The sequence below is a fragment of the Chiroxiphia lanceolata genome, unplaced genomic scaffold (genome assembly GCF_009829145.1).
Source record: "Chiroxiphia lanceolata isolate bChiLan1 unplaced genomic scaffold, bChiLan1.pri scaffold_81_arrow_ctg1, whole genome shotgun sequence".
NCBI lineage: Eukaryota > Metazoa > Chordata > Aves > Passeriformes > Pipridae > Chiroxiphia > Chiroxiphia lanceolata.
The window spans coordinates 92-27,976 of NW_022476539.1; the positions used below are offsets into that span (position 1 = coordinate 92).

Genomic DNA, 27,885 nt, shown 5'->3' on the forward strand with positions numbered 1-27,885 from the left:
CCAACCTCAGGCTTTGCTGGTCCCACCCCAGACCCTCGGGATGGGACCTTTTTTGGGGTCCCCCTTCCCCTCCCAGGGGTTTTTAGTGCCCAGGACAACCCAAATTAACCCCGGAACGAGCTCCGGGGGGGTTTTTTTCCCCCCCCTCTGGAATTTTCCCCCGGAGGGGCAGCACGAGGAAAGGAGGGAAAGGAGCAGCTCCTCCTCCTTCCTCCGGGTTTTCTGCCCCCCAAAAAACCCCCCCAAAAAAAGTGAAACCTGAGCTTTGGGATGGGCAGGGCAGGGAAAAATCCAGGATTTTGGGGGAGCTGGGACTGAGGTTGGTGCTGTTCCCGCAGGGCTGAGCACGGAAGGGATTTACCGGGTCAGCGGGAACAAGTCGGAGATGGAGAGTCTGCAGCGGCAGTTTGACCAGGGTAACGCAACGGGGAACCCCGAAAACGGGGCTGGGGACCCCAAAAACCGGTCTGGGAACCCCGAAAATGGGACTGGGAACCCTGAAAATGGGTGTGGGAACCCTGAAAATGGGACTGGGAACCCCGAAAAGGGGACTGGGAACCCTAAAAATGGGACTGGGAACCCTGAAAATGGGTCTGGAAACCCTAAAAATGGGTCTGGGAACCCTAAAAATGGGTCTGGAAACCCTAAAAATGGGTCTGGGAACCCCGTAAAGGGGACTGGGAATGTGGAAAATGGGACGGGGAACCCTAAAAATGGGTCTGGGAACCCTGAAAATGGGTCTGGGAACCCTAAAAATGGACTGGAAACCCTGAAAACGGGACTGGGAACCCTAAAAATGGGTCTGGGAACCCCGAAAAGGGGACTGGGAACGTGGAAAATGGGACGGGGAACCCAAAAAATGGGTCTGGGAACCCCAAAAATGGGTCTGGGAACCCTGAAAATGGGTCTGGGAACCCTAAAAATGGGTCTGGGAACCCTGAAAACGGGTCTGGGAACCCTAAAAATGGGTCTGGGAACCCTGAAAACGGGACTGGGAACCCTAAAAATGGGTCTGGGAACCCTGAAAATGGGTCTGGTAACCCTAAAAATGGGTCTGGGAACCCCGAAAAGGGGACTGGGAACGTGGAAAATGGGACGGGGAACCCAAAAAATGGGTCTGGGAACCCCAAAAATGGGTCTGGGAACCCTAAAAATGGGTCTGGGAACCCCGAAAACGGGACTGGGAACCCCGAAAATGGGACTGGAAACCCTAAAAATCGGTCTGAGAACCCTGAAAAGGGGACTGGGAACCCCGAAAATGGGGCGGGGAACCCCAAAAATGGGTCTGGGAACCCTGAAAATGGGTCTGGGAACCCCAAAAATGGGTCTGGGAACCCTAAAAATGGGTCTGGGCAACCCAGAAACAGGCCTGGGAACCCCAAAAACGGGCCTGGGCACCCCAAAATGGACCTTGGGAATTTTGGGATCTGAGCCCCCCCAAACTGCTCCCTGGGGATGTTTTTGGGATCTGAGCCCCCCAAACTGCTCCCTGGGTGGGTTTTGGGGTCTGTGCCCCCCAAACTGCTCCTCGTGGGCTCTCTGAGGGAATTTTGGGATCTGAGCCCCCCAAACTGCTCCCAGGGGATATTTTTGGGATCTGAGCCCCCCAAACTGCTCCTCATGGGCTCTCTGAGGGAATTTTGGGATCTGAGCCCCCCAAACTGCTCCCTGGGTGGATTTTGGGATCTGAGCCCCCCAAACTGCTCCCTGGGGATGTTTTTGGGATCTGAGCCCCCCAAACTGCTCCCTGGGGATGTTTTTGGGATCTGTGCCCCCCCAAACTGCTCCCTGGGTGGGTTTTGGGATCTGAGCCCCCCCAAACTGCTCCCTGGGGATGTTTTTGGGATCTGTGCCCCCAAACTGCTCCTCGTGGGCTCTCTGAGGGAATTTTGGGGGTCTGAGCCCCCCAAACTGCTCCCTGGGGATGTTTTTGGGATCTGAGCCCCCCAAACTGCTCCCTGGGTGGGTTTTGGGGCCCGTGCCCCCCAAACTGCTCCTCATGGGCTCTCTGAGGGAATTTTGGGATCTGAGCCCCCCAAACTGCTCCCTGGGTGGGTTTTGGGGTCTGTGCCCCCCAAACTGCTCCCTGGGTGGGTTTTGGGGTCTGTGCCCCCCAAACTGCTCCTCGTGGGCTCTCTGGGGATGTTTTTGGGATCTGAGCCCCCCCAAACTGCTCCCTGGGGATGTTTTTGGGATCTGAGCCCCCCAAACTTGTCCCTTGGACGGGTTTTCGGGCTCTGACCCCCCAAACTGTGCCCCCCAGACCACGGGCTGGACTTGGCCGAGAAGGATTTCACCGTCAACACCGTGGCCGGAGCCATGAAAAGCTTCTTCTCGGAGCTGCCGGAGCCGCTGGTGCCCTACACCATGCAGGTGGAGCTGGTGGAGGCCCACAGTGAGTTAATTAACCCCCTTAATTAACCACACCCACCTCATTTGCATATTCAACCCCTCCCACCCCCCCTTAATTCCCACCTTCCAATCCCATTCCTGGCTGGAGATGCTCCCCCAGTCCTGGTTGCTTTTTGGGGGGAACGATGATCTGGGGGCTCTGACCCTTTAATTAACCCCACTAATTAACCCCCTGCATGCCATTTGCATAATTAACCCCTCCCACTGCTGATCCCACCCCCTGAATTCCCACCCTCAATCCCAGATTCTCCCCCAGTCCTGGTTGTGCCATGAGGTTATTTTGGGGGGCAATTAATGATCTAGGGGCCCTGACCCTTTAATTAACCCCATTAATTAACCCCAACTCCCTCATTTGCATAACTGACCCCTCCCACCGCTGATCCCACCCCCTGAATTCCCACCCTCCCAATCCCAGATTCCCCCTCCCCTAATCCCGGTCGTGCCCCGAGGGCCTTGGGGTGATTTTTGGGGGGTTCCTTGGCCCCAAACCCCCCCCCCTTCCCCTCGGAGCGGGAATTCCGTGGGGGAGGCGATTCCAGGAGCCCCAAATTCCCATTTTTTCCCCCTCCCAACAGAGATCAACGACCGGGAGCAGAAGCTCCACGCGCTGCGGGAGGTGCTCAGGAAGTTCCCCCGGGAGAACTACGAGGTCTTCAAATACGTCATCGGGCACCTCAACAAGTGGGTCTGGGGGCACCCCAAAAACTGGGCAGGGGCTCTGGGGGCACCCCAAAACCTTGGGGAGCCCCAAACCTGGGGAGGACTCTGGGGGGACCCCAAAACCTTGGGGAGCCCCAAAAACTGTGCAGGGGCTCTGGGGGCACCCCAGAAACTGTGCAGGGGCTCTGGGGGCACCCCAAAACCTTGGGGAGCCCCAAAAACTGGGCAGGGGCTCTGGGGGGACCCCAGAACCTTGGGGCACCCCAAAAACTGGGCAGAGGCTCTGGGGGGACCCCAGAACCTTGGGGAGCCCCAAAAACTGGGCAGGGGCTCTGGGAGGACCCCAGAACCTTGGCAGGACTCTGGGGGAACCCCAAAATCTTGGGATAACCCAAAACCTGGGGAGGACTCTGGGGGGACCCCAAAACCTTGGGGAGCCCCAAAAACTGGGCAGGGGCTCTGGGGGGACCCCAAAACCTTGGGGAGCCCCAAAAGCTGGGGAGGGCTCTGGAACCTGTCCCATTGTCACCCTGTCCTCATTGTCACCGTGTCCCTGTCCCGTTGTCCCTCTGTCCCCCAGGGTGAGCCACAACCACCGGGTGACCCTGAGGACCAGCGAGAACCTGTCCCAGTGTCCCCCTGTCCCAGTGTCCCCCTGTCCCTGTCCCATTGTCACCATGTCTCTGTCCCCCCCCCCAGGGTGAGCCACAACCACCGGGTGACCCTGATGACCATTGTCCCCCTGTCCCACTGTCCCTCTGTCCTCACTGTCCCTCTGTCCCCCCCCAGGGTGAGCCACAACCACCGGGTGAACCTGATGACCAGCGAGAACCTGTCCCATTGTCCCCCTGTCCCACTGTCCCCCTGTCCCATTGTCCCTCTGTCCTCACTGTCCCCCTGTCCTCACTGTCCCTCTGTCCCCCCCCAGGGTGAGCCACAACCACCGGGTGAACCTGATGACCAGCGAGAACCTGTCCCATTGTCCCCCTGTCCCACTGTCCCCCTGTCCCACTGTCCCTCTGTCCTCACTGTCCCTCTGTCCCCCCAGGGTGAGCCACAACCACCGGGTGAACCTGATGACCAGCGAGAACCTGTCCCATTGTCCCCCTGTCCCACTGTCCCCCTGTCCCATTGTCCCCCTGTCCCACTGTCCCTCTGTCCTCACTGTCCCTCTGTCCCCCCCCAGGGTGAGCCACAACCACCGGGTGAACCTGATGACCAGCGAGAACCTGTCCCATTGTCCCCCTGTCCCTGTCCCACTGTCCCCCTGTCCCATTGTCCCTCTGTCCTCACTGTCCCCCTGTCCTCACTGTCCCTCTGTCCCTCCCCAGGGTGAGCCACAACCACCGGGTGACCCTGAGGACCAGCGAGAACCTGTCCCATTGTCCCCCTGTCCCACTGTCCCTCTGTCCTCACTGTCCCCCTGTCCTCACTGTCCCTCTGTCCCCCCCCAGGGTGAGCCACAACCACCGTGTGAACCTGATGACCAGCGAGAACCTGTCCCATTGTCCCCCTGTCCCATTGTCCCCCTGTCCCCATTGTCCCCCTGTCCCTGCTCCATTGCCCCCCTGTCCCCATTGTCCCCCTGTCCCCATTGTCCCCCTGTCCCCATTGTCCCCCTGTCCCACTGTCCCCCTGTCCTCACTGTCCCTCTGTCCCCCCCAGGGTGAGCCACAACCACCGGGTGAACCTGATGACCAGCGAGAACCTGTCCCATTGTCCCCCTGTCCCTGTCCCATTGTCACCATGTCTCTGTCCCCCCCAGGGTGAGCCACAACCACCGGGTGAACCTGATGACCAGCGAGAACCTGTCCATCTGCTTCTGGCCGACGCTGATGCGGCCGGACTTCAGCACGATGGACGCGCTGACGGCCACCAGGACCTACCAGACAATCATCGAACTCTTCATCCAGCAGTGCCCCTTCTTTTTCTACAACCGGCCCCTCCTCGAGCCCCCCGGCGCCTCCTCCTCCTCCTCCTCCTCCTCCGCCGCCCCTGGCGCCCCGGCCTCGCCCTCCTCCTCCTCCTCCTCCGGCCCCTTCCCCTCCCCGGCGCCGCCCTCGCCCCCCCGGACCCCCCCTCCGTCGCCGCAGTCGCCCGTCCAGCCGCCGGAGCCGCCGGCGCTCTGAGCACACCCCCCCCCGATCCCGAAAAAAACTGGAGCTCACCCCCCCCCGGGTGCCCCCCCCAGACTTTTTGGCTCAGATTCCCCCCCCGTGGGGTGCGGCCGGAGGGGCTCGGCCGGAGGGGGGATGGAAAGGGGTGGGGGGCGGCTCTGAGGGGGGGGTACGGCCGGCACGGGCCAAGGGGGGGCCAAGGTTTGGCCAAAGGGGGGGCCCAGGATTTGGCCGGGGTGGTCCTGGGTTTGGCCAGTAGGACCTGAGGCTCGTCTGGTGGGACCGGGGTGGCCCAAGGCTCGTCCAGAGGGGCCTGGGGCACGTCCAGCGTGGTCCAGAGTGGCCCAAGCCTTGGCCAAGGTGGTCCAAGGCACTTCCAGAGGGACCTGAGGCACGTCCAGCATGATCCAGGGTGGCCCAAACCTTGTCCTGAGTGGTCCAAGGCACTTCCAGAGGGACCTGGGGCACATCCAGTGTGATCCAGGGTGGCCCAAGCCTTGGCCAAGGTGGTCCAAGGCACTTCCAGAGGGACCTGAGGCACGTCCAGCATGATCCAGAGTCACCCAAGGCTTCTCCAGTGGGACCTGAGGCACATCCAGCGTGATCCAGAGTGGCCCAAACCTTGTCCGGAGTGGTCCAAGGCACTTCCAGAGGGACCTGAGGCACGTCCAGCGTGATCCAGAGTGGCCCAAGGCTCGTCCAGAGGGACCTGAGGCACATCCAGTGTCACCCAAGGCTCGTCCAGGGTGGTCCAAGGCTCGTCCAGTGGGACCTGAGGCACGTCCAGCGTGGTCCAGGGTGGCCCAAGCCTTGTCCCGAGTGGTCCAAGGCACTTCCAGAGGGACCTGAGGCACGTCCAGCGTGATCCAGAGTCACCCAAGGCTTCTCCAATGGGACCTGAGGCACATCCAGTGTGATCCAGGGTGGCCCAAGCCTTGTCCCGAGTGGTCCAAGGCACTTCCAGAGGGACCTGAGGCACGTCCAGCGTGATCCAATGTGGCCCAAGGCTCATCCAGGGTGGCCCAGGGTTTGGCCAGTAGGACCTGAGGCTCATCTGGTGGGACCTGAGGCTCGTCCAGTGTGATCCAGAGTCGCCCAAGGCTCATCCAGAGGGACCTGAGGCACATCCAGTGTGGTCCAGGGTGGTCCAAGGCACTTCCAGAGGGACCTGAGGCAACATCCAATGTGATCCAATGTGGCCCAAGGCACATCCAGCACATCCCAAGGCTTGTCCCAGATGTCCTGAGGCTCATCCAGGAGATCCCAGCGCTCCTCCAGGACATCCTGAGGCTCCTCCAGGAGATCCCAGCACTCACCCAGGAGATCCCAGCACTCACCCAGGAGATCCCAACACTCATCCAGGAGATCCCAGCGCTCCTCCAGGACATCCTGAGGCTCATCCCACCCGCCCAAGGCTCCTCCAGGACATCCTGAGGCTCCTCCAGGAGATCCCAGCGCTCACCCAGGAGATCCCAACACTCATCCAGGAGATCCCAGCGCTCATCCAGGAGATCCCAACACTCATCCAGGAGATCCCAGCGCTCCTCCAGGACATCCTGAGGCTCATCCCACCCGCCCAAGGCTCCTCCAGGACATCCTGAGGCTCCTCCAGGAGATCCCAATGCTCCTCCAGGACATCCTGAGGCTCATCCAGGACATCCTGAGGCTCATCCAGGAGATCCCAACATTCATCCAGGAGATCCCAGCGCTCACCCAGGAGATCCCAACACTCATCCAGGAGATCCCAATGCTCCTCCAGGAGATCCCAGCGCTCCTCCAGGAGATCCTGAGGCTCATCCCACCCGCCCGAGGCTCCCCCATCCCATCCCAAGACTCCTCGGAGACGCCCCCAGGCTCATCCCAACCCCCCCCCGGGATGGATCCCAGGACCTCCCTCCCCCCCCCCCCTCCCTTTTTTTTTTGGGAAGGGGGGGGATGCTGGTGTTGCCTTTGGGACCCCCCTCCCCCTTCCATTCCCGCCCCTCTCCCGGGATTTTGGGCCTGGAGCACTTAGGGGAGGGGAGGGGTTGGGTGCCCCCCCCCCCCCCGATTCGGGCTGGATTTGGGGGGTTTCTCATGGAAAACTGGTGCTGATTGGGGGGGGGTCGGGATGGGGGGGGGGAATTTTGGGGCACGGGGGGGGGGGGGCTCAGATACCCGGATCCCCCAGGAAACACCCGGATCCCCCAGGAAATACCTGGAGCCTCCAGGAAATACCTGGATCCTCCAGGAAAAAAAAGGGGGGGGTGGCCCGGACACCCCTCCCCCCATCACCCCCCTCCCCTCCCCCTCCCCTCCCAGTACCGGACTGGTTTTAAACTGGAGTTTATGGTACCACTGGGAGGTTCCCACCCCCCTCCTGGGTCTCTTCGCACTTTAAGACGCCCCCAATTCCCCCCCTCCCCCCCCAGTGACAAAAACAGCTCAAACCCCCCCAAAAACCACCGCACCCCCCCCGAAACCCCCCCAAAAAACCCCAAAAAGGGCTTTTTTCCCCCCAATTTTCCGGCCTCGGGGGCCCAAAATCCCGATTTTTCCACCGGGTTTGGGGGTTTTTAATAAAACCAGCCCCCCCCCCCCCCCAAACCCACCCAAAAATACAAAAAAAATCACGTTAAAGTTGGGGGAAAAAACACTAAAAAACCCAACTTTTCGCCCCCCGGGGAGATTTGTTTTTCCCGGGGGAAAAAATCGGGGTTTTGGAGCCTTTTGGGTGTTTTTGGGGGGTTTTTTTTTTGGTGCTGGGGGGGGTGGTAAAAAAAAAAAAAAAGGCAAAAAAAAAAAAGGCAAAATCGGGCAAAACTGGGCTCGGGGTCGGAGGCATCGCTGCTTTTTCCCCCAAAAACGGGGCAAAAACACTACATTTGGAACCATTTCCTCCCTCCCCCAACTCCCCTTTCCTGCCACATTCCGGTTTTGGGCCACAACTCCCGAATTTGGGGATTTTTTCCCCCCCTTTCCTCCTCTCCCTCTCCTTTCCCCTGTTTGTTTTTGGTTTTTTTTTTTCCCATTTAGGTTTTTTTTCCCCCCTCCTTCCTTCTCCTCCCCCCCCTTTTTTTTTTTTTTGGTCTTTTTTTGTCGTTTTTTTGTGATTTTTTTTTTGTTGTTTTTTGGGATAACTTTAGGAAGAAAAAAAAAAAAACGTCGGACGCGGGGAAAAAAAAAAATAGGATTTAAAAAAAAAAAAAAAAGCCGCCGTTTTTTAAGTTATTGTTTAAATAATTAAAAAAAAAAAAAAATACAGTTTCCACCCCCCCCCTCTCCCCCCATCCTGTCCCTTTTCCAAACCCTTCGCCCTAAAACGGGACAAAAAAAAAAAAAAATAATTCCTTCTGGAAGCGATTCCGCCACGAAATCCCGGGATTTGGGGGCTCCCGGGGGGGGTTTTAGGGCCGGGACCCCCCCCCCCCTCCCAGCGCTGGAGATGGAGAGACTTTTGTTGCCTTTTCTGCTTCTTTCAAGGACGGTTTTTTTCCCGCTTTTGTGGGATTTTTGGGGCCGATTTAGTGCATGAAACCCCCCCCTCCCCCTCCCAGAAGCAGGGCCGGGGGGGGCCCGATCCCGATGGATCCTGATGGATCCCGATGGATCCCGGTGGATCCCGGTGGATCCCGGTGGATCCCGATCCCGGCGGAGAACGAGGAAGGAAGAGAAGAGAAATAATAATAATAAAGACGAGGAGGCTGCGGAGTCGTCATTTGGGGGGGGGAACTGGGATAAACTGGGAGCAAACTGGGAATTGGGCACTGGAAACGGAGGAAAGTGGGAATTGGGCACTGGGAAGTGGGAGGAAAGTGGGAATTGGGCACTGGAAACTGGGAGAAAAGTGGGAATTGGGCACTGGAAACTGGGCACTGGGAATTGGGAGGAAAGTGAGAATTGGGAACTGGGGCAAAGTGGGAATTGGGCCCTGGAAACTGGGAATTGGGTACTGGAAACTGGGAGCAAAGTGGGAATTGGGCACTGGAAACTGGGAATTGGGCACTGGGAACTGGGAAGAAAGTGGGAATTGGGCACTGGAAACGGGGAGGAAAGTGGGAATTGGGCACTGGGAACTGGGAATTGGGCACTGGGAACTGGGAAGAAAGTGGGAATTGGGCACTGGAAACTGGGGCAAAGTGGGAATTGAGCACTGGGAATTGGGCACTGGAAATGGGGAGGAAAATGGGAGGAGGGAAGTGGGCACTGGAACCTGGGAATTGGGCACTGGGAACTGGGAGGAAAGTGGGAATTGGGCCCTGGAAACTGGGAATTGAGTACTGGAAACTGGGAGCAAACCAGGAGCTGGGAATTGGGCACTGGGAACTGGGAGGAAAGTGGGAATTGAGTACTGGAAACTGGGAGAAAAAAATGGGAATTGGGCACTGGAAACTGGGGGCAAAGTGGGAATTGGGGAGGCTGGAGTTGGATTTGCCAACTGGGATTTAACTGGGAACTGCAAAGTGGGAACTGGGCATTGGAATTGGGCACTGGAAAGTGGGAATTGGGCACTGGAAACTGGGAATTGGGCACTGGAAACTGGGAATTGGGCACTGGAAACTGGGAGGAAAGTGGGATTGGGCACTGGAAATGGGGGGCAAAGTGGGAATTGGGGAGGCTGGAGTGGGATTTGCCAACTGGGATTTAACTGGGAACTGGGCCCTGCAAACTGGGCGCCGGGAGCAGCCAACTGGGGCTGCTCAGTTTTGGGGTTAATCCCTGGGAATTTGGGCAAATCCGCTGCAAACTGGGATTTTTTTTGGGGGGGGGGGGATTCCCTTCTTTCCTTGCAAATGAACTGGGGACAAACTGGAGCTTTTTCCACCTTTTTTATTCCCTTCCCAGCCCTTTTCCCGGCACCTCCCCAGACCTAAAAAACGCCCCTTTTCCAGCTCAGGGCCCCAAAAATGGGTTTATTTTTTGAGTCAAACTCCCCGAACGGGGCCGAGTTCTGTCCCCAACCCCCTTTTTTTTGTTTGTTTTTTTTTTTTTTTATCCCAGCAGGACGAGGGAATAAATAAAAGGAACCAAAATCAGGAGATCTGGAGGGGGAAAAAGGCAATTCCAACCCCGGGGGGGGGCTAAAATTGGGATTTTCTCCAAGCCCTGGGGGTGTTTTGGATCCCAAAAGGGGGGATTTTAATCCTCCCAGGGGAGGGGTTTGGTTTATTTTCCCAGGGCGGGTTTTTAATCCTCCCCTGGGGGGGTTTAATCCCTCAGGGGAGGGATTTGATCTTTGTGGGAGGGGGTTTGATTCCACCTGGAGGGGGTTTAGTACCCCCAGGGTGGGTTTAATGTGGGCAAGGGGGGGTTAATTCCCCTTGGGGTGGGTTTAATTCCCCTTAGGATGGGTTTAGTTCCCCCCAAGGCTGGGTTTAATTCCCCTTAGGGTGGGTTTAGACCCCTCCAGGGTGGGTTTAACTCCCCTTAGGCTGGGTTTAATTCCCCCCAGGGAGGGATTAGTCCCCCCCAGGGTGGGTTTAATTCCTTTTGGGGTGGGTTTAACTCCCCCCAGGGTGGGTTTAATTCCCCTTAGGGTGGGTTTAGTCCTCTTGGGGTGGGTTTAATTCCCCCCAGAGTGGGTTTAATTCATCCCAGGGTGGGTTTAGTCCCCCCCAGGGTGAGTTTAATTCCTTTTGGGGTGGGTTTAATTCCCCCCAGGGTGGGTTTAGTCCCCCCCCAGGTGGATTTAGTCCCCTCCCAGGGTGGGTTTAATTCCTTTTGGGGTGGGATTAATCCCCTTGGGGAAGGTCCAATCCCCCCCAGGGTGGGTTTAGTCCCCTCCAGGCTGGGTCCAATCCCCCCCCCCCCAGGTGGGTTTAATCCCCTTGGGGTGGGTGCAACCCCCCTCAGGTGGGTTTAATTCCTTTTGGGGTGGGTCCAATCCCCCCCAGGGTGGGTTTAATCCCCTTGGGGTGGGTTTAGTCCCCCCCGGGGTGGGTCCAACCCCCCTCAGGTGGGTTTAATTCCTTTTGGGGTGGGTCCAACACCCCCCCCCCCCCCCGGGTGGGATTAATTCCTTTTAGGGTGGGTCCAATCCTCCCCAGGGTGGGTTTAATTCCTTTTGGGGTGGGATCAATCCCCTTGGGGAAGGTCCAATTCCCCCCAGTTGGATTTAGTCCCCTCCCAGGGTGGGTTTAATCCCCTTAGGGTGGGTTTAATCCCCCTTGGGGTGGCTTTAATTCATCCCAGGGTGGGTTTAGTCCCCCCCAGGGTGGGTTTAATTCCTTTTGGGGTGGGTTTAATTCCCCCCAGGGTGGGTTTAATTCCTTTTGGGGTGGGTTTAATTCCCCCCAGGGTGGCTTTAATTCATCCCAGGGTGGGTTTAGTCTCCCCCAGGGTGGGTTTAACCCCCCCAGGGTGGGTTCAATCTCCCCCAGGGTGGGTTTAACCCCCCCAGGGTGGGTCCAATCCCCCCCAGGGTGGGTTTAATCCCCTTGGGGTGGGTCCAACCCCCCCCCGGGTGGGTTCAATCCCCTTGGGGTGGGTTCAATCCCCCCCCGGGTGGGTTCAATCCCCTTGGGGTGGGTTTAATCCCCCCCTGGGTCGGTTCAATCTCCTCCCGGGTGGGTTTAGTCCCCCCCAGGGTGGGTTTAATCCCCTTGGGGAGGGTCCAACCCCCCCCAGGTGGGTTCAATCCCCCCCAGGGTGGGTTTAGTCCCCCCCCCAGGGTACCTCCAACCCCCTTGGGGTGCACCCACCCCCCCTCCAACCCCGCCTTTCCCCCCCTTTCCATCACCCCCCACCCCCCTCCCCCGCCCCGGGGGGAGTTTTTTTACCCCCGGGGGGGGGTCGCAGCCCCCCGTCACTTCTCGGGGGGCTCCTCGGGGACGATCTCGACCTCGAGCCGCCCCACGTAGAGGGACAGCGAGGCCGCCCAGAGCAGGAGGAGGAGCCCCGTGAGCGCGGCCGAGGCGGCGGCCGCGGGGACCGCGAGGAGCATCGGGCGGCGCAGCAAAGCCGAGCTCAGCACGTACGAGACCCCCCCCGTGGGACACGCACACACCCCCCAGCAGGAAAAAACCTGGAAGGGGAGGGAGGAAACGGAGCGTGAGAGAGGTGGGAATAACGCGGGAATGGGGAAAACACGGGAATGGAGTTAGGGGAGGGGGGAATAAAGCCAGGGGGCAAACTAAAGCCAGGCTTAGGAGGGAGGATCCTGCTCTGGGGGACACGCACAGACCCCCCAGCAGGAAAAAACCTGGAAGGGGAGGGAGGAAACGGAGCGTGAGAGAGGTGGGAATAACGCGGGAATGGGGAAAACACGGGAATGGGGAGGGACAGCCAAAAACCGGGGAGTTGGAGAGAGGGGAAAGAGCCCAAAACTAAACTAAAGCCGAGCTCAGCAGGTGGGAGACCCCCCCGTGGGACATGCACAGACCCCCCAGCAGGAAAAAACCTGGAATGGGAGGGAGAAAATGGATCGTGAGAGAGGTGGGAATAACGCGGGAATGGGAAAAACAGCCCGGAATTAGAGAGTTGGGGGGGAAAAGACACCCCAGGGGTGTCCCCAAGAGGGTGGGTGACCCCAAAGGGGGGTGGGTGGCCCCAGGAGTGGGTGGGTGTCACCAGAGGTGGGTGGGTGTCCCCAAGGGAAGGTGGGTGTCCCCAGGGGTGTCCCCAGGGGTGGGTGGGTGTCCCCAAGGGGTGGGTGGGTGTTCACAGGGGTGGGTGGGTGTCACGAGTGGGTGACCCCAGGAGTGGGTGGGTGTCCCCAAGGGGGGGTGGGTGTCCCGAGTGGGTGTCCCCAGGGGTGGGTGGGTGTTCACAGGGGTGTCCCCAACGGGGGTGGGCGTCCCCGGGGGCAGTGGGTGTCCCCAAGGGAAGGTGGGTGTCCCCAGGGGTGGGTGGGTGTTCACAGGGGTGTCCCCAGGTGTGGGTGGGTGTCCCCAAGGGGGGTGGGTGTCCCCAGGGGTGGGTGGGTGTTCACAGGGGTGTCCCCAGGTGTGGGTGGGTGTCCCCAAGGGGGGGTGGGTGTCCCGAGTGGGTGTCCCCAGGGGTGGGTGGGTGTTCACAGGGGTGTCCCCAACGGGGGTGGGCGTCCCCGGGGGCGGTGGGTGTCCCCAAGGGAAGGTGGGTGTCCCCAGGGGTGGGTGGGTGTCCCCAAGGGAAGGTGGGTGTCCCCAGGGGTGGGTGGGTGTCCCCAAGGCGGGGTGGGTGTCCCCAGGGGTGGGTGGGTGTTCACAGGGGTGTCCCCGAAAGGGGTGGGTGTCCCCAGGAGTGGGTGGGTGTCCCGAGTGCATGTCCCCGGGGGGTGTGGGTGTCCCCAGGAGTGGGTGGGTGTCCCCAGGGGTGTCCCCAGGGGTGGGTGGGTGTCCCCAGGGGTGTCCCCAGGAGTGGGTGGGTGTCCCCAGGGGTGTCCCCAAGGGTGAGGGGTGTCCCCAGGAGTGGGTGGGTGTCCCCATGGGTGTCCCCAAGGGGGGGTGGGTGTCCCCAAGGGCGGGGGGGGGTGTCCCGTGGGTGTCCCCAGAGGTGGGTGAGTGTCCCCATGAGTGGGTGGGTGTCCCCATGGGTGTCCCAAGGGGTGTTTCCAGGGGTGGGTGGGTGTCCCCAGGAGTGGGTGGGTGTCCCCAAGGGCGGGGGGGGTGTCCCCAGGGGTGTCCCCAACGGGGGTGGGTGTCCCCAGGGGTGGGTGGGTGTCACAAGTGGGTGTCCCCAGGGGTGAGTGGATGTCACAAGTGGGTGTCCCCAGGGGTGTCCCCAGGGGTGGGTGGGTGTCCCCAGGGGTGGGTGGGTGTCACGAGTGGGTGTCCCTGGGGTGGGTGGGTGTTCACAGGGGTGTCCTCAATGGGGGTGGGTGTCCCCAGGGGTGGGTGGATGTCACAAGTGGGTGTCCCCAGGGGTGTGTGGGTGTCCCCAGGGGTGTCCCCAAGAGGTAGGTGGGTGTCCCCAAGGGGGGTGGGTGTCCCCAGGGGTGTCCCAGGGGTGGATGGTTGTCCCCAAGTGGGGGGGGGGAGGGTGTCCCCATGGGTGGGTGGGTGTCATGAGTGGGTGTCTCCAGGAGTGGGCGTCCCCAGGGGTGGGTGGGTGTCCCCAGGGCTGCGTGGGTGTCCCCATTGGTGTCCCCAGGAGTGGGTGGGTGTCCCCAGGGGTGTCCCCAAGGGGGAGTGGGTGGGTGTCACGAGTGGGTGTCCCCGGGGGGAAGTGGGTGTCCCCAGGGGTGGGTGGGTGTCCCGAGTGGGTGTCCCAGGGGTGGATGGGTGTTCACAGGGGTGTCCTCAATGGGGGTGGGCGTCCCCAGGGGTGGGTGGGTGTCACGAATGGGTGTCCCCGGGGGTGGGTGGGTGTCCCGAGTGGGTGTCCCCAGGGGTGTCCCCCGCACCCACCGTAGGCCGCGTCCCTGCCGGTGTCGCTCTGCACGAAGGCGATGACGCCGATGCCGGTGGCCAAGAGCCCGTTGCGGAACCAGGCCAGGAACGCTGAAGGGGGGGGGGGTGTGGGGGTCAGGGGGCGGTCACAGGGTGGTCCTTGTGCCCCCCCCGTCCCCTCTTTGCCCCCCGTTACCTCCCTCCAGCGCTTTCCGCAGCAGAACCGCGTCCGCCCGTTCCAGCTCGGACGGGGCGGGCGGGGGGGGCGGCGGGGGGCGGCCCAGGCTCAGCCGGGACCCCCCCGGGCGCCCCCCGATCCCGCCCCGCGACCCCCGGAGCGCCGCGACCACCGCGCGGCCCCAGCGGAGCATGGCGGCCTGGCCACGCCCCTTTTCGCGTAAGCCACGCCCTCTTTTACTACAGGGACACGCCCCCTCCGCGCACCGCCCATTGAGGTGCTGCGGGTGACCACGCCCCCTCTGTGTGGCCACGCCCCTTTGTACTCCGCACACTGAGGACTTGCGCGTGAAACCACGCCCCCGCGGCAGAAAGCCCCGCCCCTCCTTCTCGCTCCCATTGGCCCGTCGGCGCCGCCCCGCCCCGTCCCGCGGATGCCGCGCGCTGATTGGCCGGAGCGCACGGCAGGAGCCTCCCCCCCAAAAATGACTCAAAATCGGGGTTTTTCACGTTAAAACGCCACTTTACTGGGGAAGGGAGGGGGGGGTTGGGGAGGGGGTCGCGCTGGGAGCGGAGAGGGCGGGGCACGGCGGGACAGGCCCCGCCCATCCGCCTCACGGCCCCGCCCCATCCCGCGGGCCGCGCCCCCTTTCAGCGTGCAGAGGGCGTGGCCTCCGACAGAAGCCACGCCCCCTCCAGGAGACACCACCCCCCCCGATGGGGGCGTTTTGAGGGGGGGGGGGGATTTGGGTTCTTTTCGGGTCCCTTTTGGGGGTGACCCCAAAACGCTGGGGGCGACGCTGCGGGGGGGGGGGAGGGGGTGATTTTTGGGCGGGAAAACCCCCCAAAACGAGGGAAGAACGCAGCGATTTGGGGCTGTTTCTCCCCCCGGGACCCCCCCCCGCCCCCCCGGGACCCCTCCCCAGTCTCAGAGCTCGTCCTCCAGCCCATCGTCCTCCTCGGGGAAGTCCCCGGGGGTGACGCTCTGCGGCTTCACGAAGGCGCCGTATTTGGGGGGGCACTCGAAGTACCGGCGGCCGCCCACGCTGGGGGGGGGGAGGGAAGAGAAAAGGGGGGTTTGAGGACCCCCGAGACCCCCCCGGGGGACAACACGGGGACCCCCGGGCCAACCAGGGGAGGGGAGAGCACGGGGAGCACCCGAGGGTGGGGGGGTGTCCCTGGGGAGGGGACACGAGGTGGGGAAGGGGGGATCTGGGGGCTCCCTGACACCCCCAGGGAGGGGACACGGACCCCTGAGACCCCCACGGGAGGGGACATGAGGTGGGAGGGGCTCTAGGGACCCCCAGACACCCCCAGGGGAGGGGACATGAACCCCTGAGACCCCCAGGGGAGGGGACATGAGGTGGGAAGGGGGTTCTGGGGACCCCCTGACACCCTCAGGGGAGGGGACACAGACCCCTGAGACCCCCAGGAGAGGGGACATGTGGGAAGGGGGCTCTGGGGACCCTCTGACACCCCCAGGGGAGGGGACATGAGGTGGGAGGGGGGCTCTGGGGACCCCCTGACACCCCCAGGGGAAGGGACACCGACTCCTGTGACCACCAGGAGAGGGGATATGTGGGGAGGGGAGGCTCTGGGGACCCCCCTGACACGGCCAGGGGAGGGGACATGGACCCCTGAGACCCCCAGAGGAGGGGACTCGGGGAGAGGGACCCTTGACCCCCCCAAGGCTCACCACGGGGACCCCTGAGACGCCCCAGGGGAGGGGACACAGACCCCTGACCCCCCCAGGGGAGGAGACATGATGGGGGAGCTCTGGGGACCCCCTGAGACCCCCAGGGGAGGGGACACGAGGTGAGAAGGGCTCTGGGGAACCCCCAGAAAAGGGGACATGGACCCCTGAGACCCCCAGGGGAGGAGACAGAGACCCCCGAGCCCCCCAGGGAAGGGGACACAAAGATGGGGGGGGGCATGGACCCCCGGCCCACCCAAGGGTGGGGACACCACAAGGACCCCCAGGGGAGGGGCCAGGGGGGTGGGGCCGGCCCAGGGACCCCCCAGGACCCCCGGGACCCCCCCGTACCTGCCGTCGTGTTTGCCCAGGGGTTCGTCGTAGCGAACGCCCACCCAGTGCCCCGGCTTGAAATCCGTCTCACCTGGGGGGGGGGAAGAGGATTTGGGGAGGGGTCAGCGCTGGGGGGGGGACTTGGAGGGGTTTGGGGAGGGGTTTGAGGGGGTTTGGGGTGGGGTCAGTGCTGGGGAGGGGTTTGGGGAGGGGTTTGAAGGGTTTTGGGGAGGGGTCAGTGCTGCCACGGGGTGATTTGGGGGGTTTGGGGTGGGCTCAGCACTGTCAGGGGGTTTGGGGGTTTTGGGGTGGGCTCAGCTCTGTTTGGGGGGGTTTGGGGAGGAGTCTGAGGGGTTTTAGGGAGAGGTCAGCACTGTCAGGGGGGCCCTGGGGTTTTGGGGTGGGCTCAGTACTGTCTGGGGGGGGGGTTGGGGTAGGCTCAGCGCTGTCTGGGGTGATTTAGGATTTTGGGGTGGGCTCAGCAATGTCAGGGGGGTTTTGGGGTGGGCTCAGCACTGTCAGGGGGTTTTGGGATTTTGGGGTGGGCTCAGCACTGTCAGGGGAATTTGGGATTTCGGGGAGGGCTCAGCACTGTCAGGGGGTTTTGGGGGTTTTGGGGGTTTTGGGGTGGGCTCAGCACTGTCAGGTGGGTTTGGGGTGGGCTCAGCACTGTCAGGGGGGTTTGGGGGGTTTCGGGGTGGGCTCAGCACTGTCAGGGGGGTTTGGGGGATTTCGGGATGGGCTCAGCACTGTCGGGGGGGTTTGGGGGATTTCGGGGTGGGCTCAGCACTGTCAGGGGAGGTTTGGGATTTCGGGGTGGGCTCAGCACTGTCAGGGGGATTTGGGACTTTGGGGTGGGTTCAGCACTGTCTGGGGGGGTTTGAGAGGTTTTGGGGTGGGCTCAGCACTGTCTGGGGTGATTTGGGATTTTGGGGCGGGCTCAGCACTGTCTGGGGGGGGGTTGGGGTTTTGGGGTGGGCTCAGCACTGTCAGGGGAGGTTTGGGATTTCGGGGTGGGCTCAGCACTGTCTGGGGGTCAGATTTGGGACTTTGGGGTGGGTTCAGCACTGTCTGGGGGGGTTTGAGAGGTTTTGGGGTGGGCTCAGCACTGTCTGGGGTGATTTGGGATTTTGGGGCGCGCTCAGCACTGTCTGGGGGGGGTTTGGGATTTCGGGGAGGGTTCAGCACTGTCAGGGGGGTTTGGGGGTTTTGGGGTGGGCTCAGCACTGTCAGGGGGGTTTTGGGGTGGGCTCAGCACTGTCAGGGGGGTTTTGGGGTGGGCTCAGCACTGTCAGGGGGGTTTGGGGGTGGGCTCAGTACTGTCTGGGGGGGTTTGAGGTGGGCTCAGCACTGTCAGGGGGGCTTGGGGGGTTTTGGGGTGGGCTCAGCACTGTCGGGGGGGTTTGGGGAGGTGCCAGCAGCGCCGTACCCACGTATAGGATGGTGGCCCTGCGGCAGGGCTGGCCGGGCACTCGGACCTCGCAGCGGGCGCCGAGCGGGAGGGTCGCGGCCAGAGCCGCCTCCTGCTCCCGGCGCTGCTCCCGCTCCTGCTCCCGCCGGCGGGAACCCTCCGTGTCCCAGCGGCCCCACGAGCGCTGCCGCAGGAAGGAACGCATCGACTCTGGGGGGACAGCAAGGGAACAGGGTCACCAGGGGGGACAGGGTCAGGGGACAAAGGACAGTGTCACCAGGGGGGACAGGGTCATCAGGGGGGTACAGGGTCACCATGGGGGACAGGAATTGGGGACAGGGGACAGTGTCCCAACGGCCCCACGAGCGCTGCCGCAGGAACGAGCGCATGGATTCTGGGGGGACAGCAAGGGGACAGGGTCACCAGGGGGGTACAGGGACACCAGGGGGGACAGGGTCAGCAGGGGGGACAGGGGACAAGGACAGGGTCACCAGGGGGGACAGGGGACAAGGGACAATGTCCCAACGGCCCCACGAGCGCTGCCGCAGGAACGAGCGCATGGATTCTGGGAGGACACAAGGTGACAGGGTCACCAGGGGGAACAGGGATAGGGGACAGGGGACAGGGACAGGGTCACCATGGGGGACAGGGTCACCAGGGGGGACAGGGGACAAGGGACAGTGTCACCAGGGGGGACAGGGACAGGGGACAAGGGACAGTGTCCCAATGGCCCCACAAGCGCTGCCGGAGGAAGGAGTGCATCGACTCTGGGGGGACACAAGGTGACAGGGTCGCCATGGGGACAGGGTCACCAGGGGGGACAGGGATAGGGGAGAGGGGACAGGGACAGGGTCACCAGGGGGGGACAGGGGACAGTCCCAATGTCACCCCTGTCCCTCTGTCACCCTCCTGTCACTCCCCTGTCCCCCCCGTCCCCCCATCCCTCTGTCACTCCCCTGTCCCCGTCACCCCCCTGTCCCTCTTTGTCACTCCTGTCCCCCTGTCACCCCTGTCCCTCTGTCACTCCCCTGTCCCCCTGTGACCCTCCTGTCACCCCCCTGTCCCTCCCCTGTCCCCCCCCGTCCCCGTGTCACCCCCGTGTGTCCCTGTGACCCTCCTGTCACCCCTGTCACCCCCTGTCCCCCTGCCAACCCTGTCCCCCTGTCACCCCTTGTCCTCCTGTCCCTCTGTCACTCCCCTGTCCCCCTGTGACCCTCCTATCACCCCCCTGTCCCCCCGTCCCCCTATGTCACCTCTGTCCCCATGTCACTCCTGTCCCTCTGTCACCCCCCTGTTTCCCTGTGTCACCTCTGTCCCCATGTCACCCCTGTTTCTCTGTCACCCCCCTGTTCCCCTGTGTCACCTCTGTCCCCATGTCACCCCTGTCCCTCTGTCACCCCCCATCCTCCTGTCACTCCCATCCCCCTGTGTCACCCCTGTCCCTCTGTCCCCCCCGTCCCCCTGTGTCACCTCTGTCCCCATGTCACCCCTGTCCCTCTGTCACCCCCCATCCCCCTGTGTCACCTCTGTCCCTCTGTCACTGTCCTGTCCCTTTGTCACCCCCATCCCCCTGTGTCACCTCTGTCCCCATGTCACCCCTGTCCCTCTGTCACCCCCCATCCCCCTGTGTCACCTCTGTCCCTCTGTCACTGTCCTGTCCCTCTGTCACCCCCCATCCCCCTGTGTCACCTCTGTCCCCATGTCACCCCCGTCCCTCTGTCACCCCCCATCCCCCTGTCACTCCCATTCCCCTGTGACCCTCCCATCACCCCCCCGTCCCCCTGTGTCACCCCTGTCCCTCTGTCACCCCTGTCCCCCTGTGTCACCTCTCTTCCTCTGTCACTGTCCTGTCCCTTTGTCACCCCCCATCCTCCTGTCACTCCCGTCCCCCTGTGTCACCTCTGTCCCTCTGTCACTGTCCTGTCCCTTTGTCACCCCCCATCCCCCTGTCACTCCCATCCCCCTGTGACCCTCCCATCACCCCCCTGTCCCTCTGTGTCCCCCCTGTCCCCCCCCTGTCCCCCCTGACCTGTCCTCTTCTCGTAGTCGCTCTCGGCCATCTCGTACTTGGGCACCTGCGACAGGTCCTCGAACTCGCCCACGCGGGCCCCGCTGCGATCCGTCACCTGGGGGGGGACACGGGGGTCACCCCGGGGGGGTCCCCGAGCCCGGGGGGTGCCCGGGGGGACGGGAGGGGACACTCACGTGGATGCGGCAGCCGTCGGTGACGGGGTAGGAGCCCAGCAGGGCCTCGTCCTGCGCCAGCGGCCCCAGCGGCTCGTCCTCGGCCCCGAACAGCTCCAGCTCCATGCAGGATGCTGGGGAGCCCACCACCAGCTCCAGCTTGCACTGGGGGGGGCACAGGGACGTGGGGGGGTCACAGGGGGACACAGGGGGGTCACAGGGGGTCAAACAGGGACAGGGGACACGGCCCTGGGACCCCCGAGGCTCGTCCTCGGCCCCGAACAGCTCCAGCTCCATGCAGGACGCCGGGGAGCCCACCACCAGCTCCAGCTTGCACTGGGGGGGGCACAGGGACATGGGGGGGTCACAGGGGGACACGGGGGGGTCACAGGAGGTCACACAGGAACGGGGGACACGGCCCTGGGACCCCCGAGGCTCGTCCTCGGCCCCGAACAGCTCCAGCTCCATGCAGGACGCTGGGGAGCCCACCACCAGCTCCAGCTTGCACTGGGGGGGGCACAGGGGGACACGGGGGGGTCACAGGGGGACACAGGGGGGTCACAGGGGGTCAAACAGGGACAGGGGACATGGCCCTGGGACCCCCGAGGCTCGTCCTCGGCCCCGAACAGCTCCAGCTCCATGCAGGACGCTGGGGAGCCCACCACCAGCTCCAGCTTGCACTGGGGGGGGCACAGGGACGTGGGGGGGTCACAGGGGGACACGGGGGGGTCACAGGGGGTCAAACAGGGACAGAGGACACAGCCAGACCCACCACCAGCTCCAGTTTGCACTGGGGGGGCACAGGGACATGGGGGGGTCACAGGGGGACACAGGGGGGGTCACAGGGGGTCACACAGGGACAGGGGACACAGCCCTGGGACCCCCGAGGCACACAGGGACATGGGGGGGGGTCACAGGGACATGGGGGGGACACACAAGGACAGGGGACACAGCCAGACCCATCACCAGCTCCAGCTTGCACTGGGGGGGCACAGGGGTCACACGGGGACATGGGGGGGTCACAGGGGGTCACACAGGGACGGGGGGGTCACACAGGGACATGGGGGGGTCACACAGGGACGGGGGAGGTCTCACAGAGACAAGGGGGGTCACAGGGGGGTCACACAGGGACATGGGGGGGTCACAGGGGGTCATACAGGGACGTGGGGGGGGTCACAGGGGGTCACACAGGGACATGGGGGGTCACACAGGGACGGGGGGTCATGAGGACATGGGGGGTCACAGGGGGTCACATAGGGACATAGGGGGGTCACAGGGACATGGGGGGGTCACACAGGGACATGGGGGTGTCACAGGGGGTCACACAGGGACATGGGGGGGGTCACACAGGGACGGGGGGGTCACAGTGACATGGGGGGGGTCACAGGGACGGGGGGGTCACAGTGACATGGGGGGTCACACAGAGATGGGTGGGGGGTCCCTGTTGGGGGTCCCTCGTCGAGAGCCCCTGGCCGGGTTTGGGGGTCCCAGACTGGGGGGTTCCCACTCAGGGATCCCAGTTCAGGGGTCCCAGTTGGGGGGTCCCTGGTCGAGGCTTGGGGGGGTGTCTCAATTCGGGGGTCCCAGGTCGGGATTTGGGGGTCTCAGTTGGGGGGTCCCAGGTCAGGGTTCGGGGGTCCCAGTTTGGGGGTCCCTGGTCGGGATTTGGAGGTCTCAGTTGGGGGGTCCCTGGTCGGGATTTGGGGGTGTCAGTTGGGGGACCCATATTAGAGTTTGGGGGTCTCAGTTGGGGGGCCCCAGGTCAGGGTTTGGGGGGTCTCAGTTCAGGGGTCCCAGGTCGCGATCTAGGGGTCCCAGTTGGGGGGTCCCAGGTCAGGATTTAGGGGTCTCAGTTCAGGGGTCCCAGGTCAGGATTTGGGGGTCTCAGTTCAGGGGTCCCAGGTCGGGATTTGGGGGTCCCAGCTGGGGAGTCCCAGGTCAGGATTTGGGGGTCTCATTTGGGGGGTCCCAGGTCGCGATCTAGGGGTCCCAGTTGGGGGGTCCCAGGTCGGGATTTGTGGGTCCCAGTTGGGGGGTCCCAGTTGGGGGGTCCCGGTTGGGGGGTCCCGGTTGGGGGGTCCCGGCTGGGGGGTCCCGGTGCGGTACCTTGAGCTCGGCGATGGTGAGCGCGGGCGAGAAGCGTTTGCAGGCTCGGAAGGCGTTCAGGGAGCTGCTCACCGAGAGCCACACGGGGCCCGGCGGGGCCTCCGCCCCGTTCATCGCCCCGTTCATCGCCCCGCGACCCCCAAACCGGGGACCCCCCCCCAAACCCCGCCCCGCCCCGGGACCCGCCGGGCCCCCGAACCGGGACCCGCCGGGCCCACGGATCGCCCCGAGCAGGGACCTCCCGAGCCGGGACCCCCAAAAGCGGCTCCGGGACCCTCCGGGACCCCCCGAACCGGCGCCGGGACACCCGAACCGGGACCCCCGAACCGCCGCCGCTTCTGGAACGTTCAGGCCCCGCCGCCACCAATCAGCGGCGCCGCCGCGCATCACGTGAGGCCGTCCGGCCAATGGCGAGCGAGAGGGGGCGGGCTAAGGGGTTGACGGACCAATGGGACGAGGGGGAGGGGCGTGGCTGGGCGTGGCGCGGCCAATGGGGAGCGGGGAGGGGGCGGGGGTCGGGGTCACGTGAGCGCGGTCACGTGAGCGCGGTCACGTGGCAGCCATGGAGGGGGACGGCGGGTACGAGCCGGGATTCGTCGGGATCCGGTTCTGCCAGGAATGGTGAGGAAAACCGGGAATACCGGGAATTACAGCGGGGACACCGCGGGGACGGGCAGGGGACACAGCGGGGATGCACCGCCCGGGGGGTCCGTGGAGATCCCCCCCGGTAACTCCCGGTTCCCTCCCCAGTAAGTCCCGGTTCCCTCCCAGTAACTCCCAGTTTCCCCCCAGTAACAACATGTTGTACCCCAAGGAGGACAAGGAGAACCGGATCCTTCTTTACGCCGTGAGTGACCCCAACCTGGGATCAGTGACCCCCCCCCCAGACTGGGACCAGTGACCCCCCCAAACTGGGATCAGTGACCCCAGACTGGGACCAGTGACCCCCCCCATACTGGGATCAGTGACCCCCCCAGACTGGGACCAGTGACCCCCCCAACCTGGGATCAGTGACCCCCCCAGACTGGGACCAGTGACCCCAGACTGGGACCAGTGACCCCAGACTGGGACCAGTGACCCCCCCATACTGGGATCAGTGACCCCCCCAAACTGGGATCAGTGACCCCAGACTGGGACCAGTGACCCCCCCAGACTGGGACCAGTGACCCCCCCCAATCTGGGATCAGTGACCCCAGACTGGGACCAGTGACCCCCCCAGACTGGGACTAGTAACACCCTCAAACTGGGACCGGTGACCCCAAACTGGGACCGGTGACCCCCCCCACTGGGATTGGTGACCCCCCAACTGGGACCAGTCCTGGGACACTGGTCCCAGTCCCAGTCCCTCCCAGTCTGTCACTGGTCCCAGTCCCTCTCAGTTTACACTGATCCCAGTCCTAGTCCATCCCAGTCCATCCCAGTTGACTCCCAGTCCCTCCCAGTTGCTCCCGGTTGACTCCCAGTTGACTCCTAGTCCATCCCAGTCCATCCCAGTTGACTCCCAGTCACTCCCAGTCCCTCCTAGTCGCTCCCAGTCCATCCCAGTTGATTCCCAGTCCCTCCTAATCCATCCAAGTTGACTCCCAGTTGACTTCCACTCCCTCCCAGTCGCTCCCAGTCCCTCCCAGTTGACTCCCAGTCCCTCCCAGTTGCTCCCAGTCCCTCCCAGTCGCTCCCAGTCCCTCCCAGTTGACTCCCAGTCCCTCCCAGTGCCGGAACTGCGATTACCAGCAGGAGGCCGACAACAGCTGCATCTACGTCAACAAGATCACGCACGAAGTGGAGTCGGTGACCCCCGGGACCCCCCCCAAATATCTGGGACCCCCCGGGACCCCCCCCAAACACCTGGGACCCCCCCCCCAACACCCGGGACCCCCCCCAAACACCTGGGACCCCCTGGGACATCCCCAAATATCTGGGACCCCCCAGGAACCCCCAAAACCACCTAGGACCTCCCCCAAACACCTGAGACCCCCTGGGACATCCCCAAATACCTGGGACCCCCCGGGACCCCCCCCAAAAACACCTGGGACCCCCCCCAAACACCTGGGACCCCCTGGGACATCCCCAAATACCTGGGACCCCCTGGGACATCCCCAAATATCTGGGACTCCCCAGGACCCCCCCCAAAACACCTGGGACCCCCCCCAAACACCTGGGACCCCCTGGGACATCCCCAAATATCTGGGACCCCCTGGGACCCCCCCAAACACCTGGGACTCCCCCCCAACACCCAGGACCCACCCCCAACACCTAGGACCCCCCCAAAATATCTAGGACCCCCCCAGGACACCCCTAAATACTTGGGACCCCTCGGGACCCCCTCAAATACCTGGGACCCCCTGGGACCTCCCCCAAATACCTGGGACCCCCGGGACACCTCCAATACCTGGGACCCCCCCCAAATACCTGGAACCCCCCCCCCCAAAAACCTGGGACCCCCAGGACCCCCCTAGACCCCCTCAAATACCTGGGACCCCCCCCAAATACCTGGGACCCGCGGAACACCTCCAAATACCTGGGACACCCCCAAATACCTGAGACCCCCCGGGACACCTCCAAATACCTGGGACCCCTCCCCAAATACCTGGGACCCCCTGGGGCACCCCCAAACTCCCGGGACCCCCCCCAAATACCTGGGACCCCCCAGGACACCTCCAAATACCTGGGACCCCCCCCAAAAACCTGGGACCCCCAGGACCCCCCTAGACCCCCTCAAATACCTGGGACCCACCCCAAATACCTGGGATCCCCGGAACCCCCCAAATACCTGGGACCCCTCAGGACACCCCCAAACACCCGGGAGCCCCCCCAAATACCTGGGACCCCCTGGGGGGAGGATTTGGGGGTCTCACGGGGTTGTTTTGGGGTCTCACGGGGGTTGTTTTGGGGTCTCATGGGAGTTATTTGGGGTCTCCCAGGGGGTGTTTGGGGGGCTCTAAGGGGGGGTCTCACGAGGGTTATTTGGGTTCTCCCAGGGGTTATTTGGGGTCTCACAGGGGGTGTTTGGGGGGGGTCTAAGGGGGGTCTCACAGGAGTTATTTGGGGTCTCACAGGGGTTATTTTGGGGTCTCACAGGGGGCGTTGGGGGGCTCTAAGGGGGGGTCTCACAGGGGTTATTTGGGGTCTCACGGGGGTTATTTGGGGGCTCTAAGGGGGGGTCTCACAGGGGGTGTTGGGGGGCTCTAAGGGGGGGGTCTCACAGGGGTTATTTGGGGTCTCACAGGGGGTGTTGGGGGGCTCTAAGGGGGGTCTCACAGGGGTTTTTGGGGTCTCCAGGGGGTGTTGGGGGTCTCACAGGGGGGGTCTCCCTGCAGTGAACTCACCCAGATCATCGCTGACGTGTCCCAGGACCCGACGCTGCCCCGCACCGAGGACCACCCCTGTCAGAAGTGAGACCCCCCCCTCCCCAATTTGGGGACCGCCTGGGGACATCAGGACCCCCCCCCTCCCCGTTATCCCCTTGGGGTCCCCTGTGTCCCCCCATATCCTGATGGCCCCCCCCATTCCCTGATGTCCCCTCAATGTCCCCCCATATCCTGATGCCCCCCCCATGTCCCCCCAGATGTCCTCCCATGCCCTGATGTCCCCCCAATGTCCTCCCAATGTCCCTCTCCTGTCCCCCTGTCCCCCCATGTCCCCCCATGTCCCCCAGATGTCCCTCTATGCCCTGATGTCCCCCCATGTCCCCCTGATGTCCCCCCATGTCCCCTCATGTCCCCTCCGATGTCCCCCCATGCCCTGATGTCCCCCCTGCTGTCCCCCCATGTCCCAGTGTCCCCCCATGTCCCCCAAATATCCCCCCATGCCCTGATGTCCCCCCTGCTGTCCCTCCATGTCCCAGTGTCCCCCAATGTCCCTCTATATCTCGATGTCCCCCCCGATGTCCCCCAATGCCCTCCCCATGCCCCCCCATATCCTGATGTCCCCCCAATGTCCCCCTCCTGTCCCTCCATGTCCCAGTGTCCCCCCAGTGTCCCCCCATGCCCTGATGTCCCCCCCAATGTCCCCCAATGTCCCCCCCATGTCCCCCCATGCCCTGATGTCCCCCCTGATGTCCCCCCGTGTCCCCCCCAGGTGTGGGCACAAGGAGGCCGTGTTCTTCCAGTCCCACAGCGCCCGGGCCGAGGTGAGGGGACACTCTGGGGGGGCTGAGGGGACCCCCAAACCCCCCTGTGACCCCCCCGACCCCCCCCATGACCCCCCTGTGCCCCCCCCAGGACGCCATGAGACTCTACTACGTGTGCACGGCCCCGCACTGCGGCCACCGCTGGACAGAGTGACCCCCCCTTGGGACCACCTGGACACCCCAAAACCTGCCCTTGGACCCCAAAACCTGCCCTTGACAGCCTTTGGATCCCCCTGGAGACCCCAAAACCTGCCCTTGACAGCCTTTGGATCCCCCCAGACCCCAAAACCTGCCCTTGGACCCCAAAACCTGCCCTTGACAACCTTTGGACCCCCCCCCAGACCCCAAAACCTCCCCCCACCGATGGCACTTGGACCCCCCCAGACCTTCCCCAGCCCCCAAAACCTGCCCTTGACAACCTTTGGACCCCCCTGGAGACCCCAAAATCTGCCCTTGACAGCCTTTGGACCCCCCCAGACCCCAAAACCTGCCCTTGGACCCCAAAACCTGCCATTGAGAGCCTTTGGACCCCCCCCCCAGACCCCAAAACCTGCCCTTGACAACCTTTGGACCCCCCTGGAGACCCCAAAACCTGCCTTTGGACCCCAAAACCTGCCCTTGACAACCTTTGGACCCCCCCCCAGACCCCAAAACCTGCCTTTGGACCCCAAAACCTGCCCTTGACAACCTTTGGACCCCCCCCCAGACCCCAAAACCTGCCTTTGGACCCCAAAACCTGCCCTTGACAACCTTTGGACCCCCCCCCAGACCCCAAAACCTGCCCTTGACAGCCTTTGGACCCCCCTGGAGACCCCAAAACTTGCCCTTGGACCCCAAAACCTGCCCTTGACAGCCTATGGACCCCCCTGGAGACTCCAAAACCTGCCCCCCCCAATGGCCTTTGCACCCCAAAACCTGCCCTTGACAACCTTTGGACCCCCCCTGGAGACCCCAAAACCTGCCCTTAAACCCCATAACCTGCCATTGACAGCTTTTGGACCCCCTTGGAGACCCCAAAATCTGCCATTGACAACCTTTGGACCCCCCCCCAGACCCCCAAATCTGTCCTTGGACCCCAAAACCTGCCCTTGACAGCTTTTGGACCCCCCTGGAGACCCTAAAACCTGCCTTTCGACCCCACAACCTGCCCTTGACAGCCTTTGGACCCCCTCCAGACCCCAAAACCTGCCTTAGGACCCCAAAATCTGCCCTTGACAACTTTTGAACCCCTCTCAGACCCCAAAACCTGCCCTTGGACCCCAAAACCTGCCCTTGACAGCTTTTGGACCCCCCCCAGACCCCAAAACCTGCCCTTAAACCCCATAACCTGCCTTTGACAGCCTTTGATCCCCCTGGAGACCCCAAAACCTGCCCTT

At 63.3% G+C, this 27,885-nt stretch overlaps 4 protein-coding genes across 20 annotated transcripts; 2 read left to right on the forward strand and 2 right to left on the reverse strand.

The window, feature by feature from the left end:
• The first annotated feature begins 329 nt into the window (after window positions 1-329).
• LOC116781894 (rho GTPase-activating protein 35-like) lies at window positions 330-7,869 on the forward strand. 14 transcript variants are annotated; one of them, XM_032677688.1, is made up of 7 exons: window positions 5,200-5,664; window positions 5,696-5,778; window positions 5,904-5,987; window positions 6,279-6,562; window positions 6,604-6,729; window positions 6,771-6,875; window positions 6,918-7,869. In XM_032677688.1, the coding sequence occupies exons 1-7, from the start codon at window positions 5,592-5,594 to the stop codon at window positions 7,201-7,203; spliced, it is 1,041 nt and encodes a 346-aa protein (XP_032533579.1). In that variant the 5' UTR covers window positions 5,200-5,591; the 3' UTR covers window positions 7,204-7,869. The 14 variants fall into 14 exon arrangements, 8 of the variants coding, with proteins under 8 accessions (XP_032533585.1, XP_032533584.1, XP_032533586.1 ...); XM_032677689.1 differs by having other exon boundaries at window positions 6,771-6,843; window positions 6,949-7,869; XM_032677691.1 differs by having other exon boundaries at window positions 6,604-6,718; window positions 6,781-6,843; window positions 6,949-7,869.
• Window positions 7,870-11,957: 4,088 nt separating this feature from the next.
• TMEM160 (transmembrane protein 160) lies at window positions 11,958-14,847 on the reverse strand. The gene is made up of 4 exons (XM_032677699.1): window positions 14,673-14,847; window positions 14,495-14,587; window positions 12,500-12,567; window positions 11,958-12,192 (listed from the first exon to the last, which is right to left on the reverse strand). Exons 1-4 carry the CDS (start codon window positions 14,845-14,847, stop codon window positions 11,974-11,976), a joined length of 555 nt encoding a protein of 184 aa, XP_032533590.1. The 3' UTR covers window positions 11,958-11,973.
• A 308-nt stretch (window positions 14,848-15,155) lies between these two features.
• Window positions 15,156-22,768, reverse strand: TBCB (tubulin folding cofactor B). Of its 3 annotated transcripts, XM_032677685.1 has the most exons (7): window positions 22,381-22,768; window positions 20,545-20,610; window positions 20,296-20,373; window positions 20,120-20,216; window positions 18,109-18,300; window positions 16,698-16,770; window positions 15,156-15,699 (listed from the first exon to the last, which is right to left on the reverse strand). In XM_032677685.1, the coding sequence occupies exons 1-7, from the start codon at window positions 22,765-22,767 to the stop codon at window positions 15,582-15,584; spliced, it is 1,011 nt and encodes a 336-aa protein (XP_032533576.1). In that variant the 5' UTR covers window position 22,768; the 3' UTR covers window positions 15,156-15,581. The 3 variants fall into 3 exon arrangements, with proteins under 3 accessions (XP_032533576.1, XP_032533578.1, XP_032533577.1); XM_032677687.1 differs by lacking the exons at window positions 20,545-20,610; window positions 22,381-22,768 and having other exon boundaries at window positions 20,296-20,467; XM_032677686.1 differs by lacking the exons at window positions 15,156-15,699; window positions 16,698-16,770; window positions 18,109-18,300 and adding an exon at window positions 18,495-18,655.
• Window positions 22,769-22,890: 122 nt separating this feature from the next.
• Window positions 22,891-26,829, forward strand: POLR2I (RNA polymerase II subunit I). 2 transcript variants are annotated; one of them, XM_032677698.1, is made up of 7 exons: window positions 22,891-23,001; window positions 23,173-23,227; window positions 24,091-24,164; window positions 25,698-25,772; window positions 26,458-26,509; window positions 26,601-26,725; window positions 26,788-26,809. In XM_032677698.1, exons 1-6 carry the CDS (start codon window positions 22,943-22,945, stop codon window positions 26,661-26,663), a joined length of 378 nt encoding a protein of 125 aa, XP_032533589.1. In that variant the 5' UTR covers window positions 22,891-22,942; the 3' UTR covers window positions 26,664-26,725; window positions 26,788-26,809. The 2 variants fall into 2 exon arrangements, with proteins under 2 accessions (XP_032533589.1, XP_032533588.1); XM_032677697.1 differs by having other exon boundaries at window positions 22,937-23,001; window positions 23,152-23,227; window positions 26,788-26,829.
• Window positions 26,830-27,885: the final 1,056 nt, after the last annotated feature.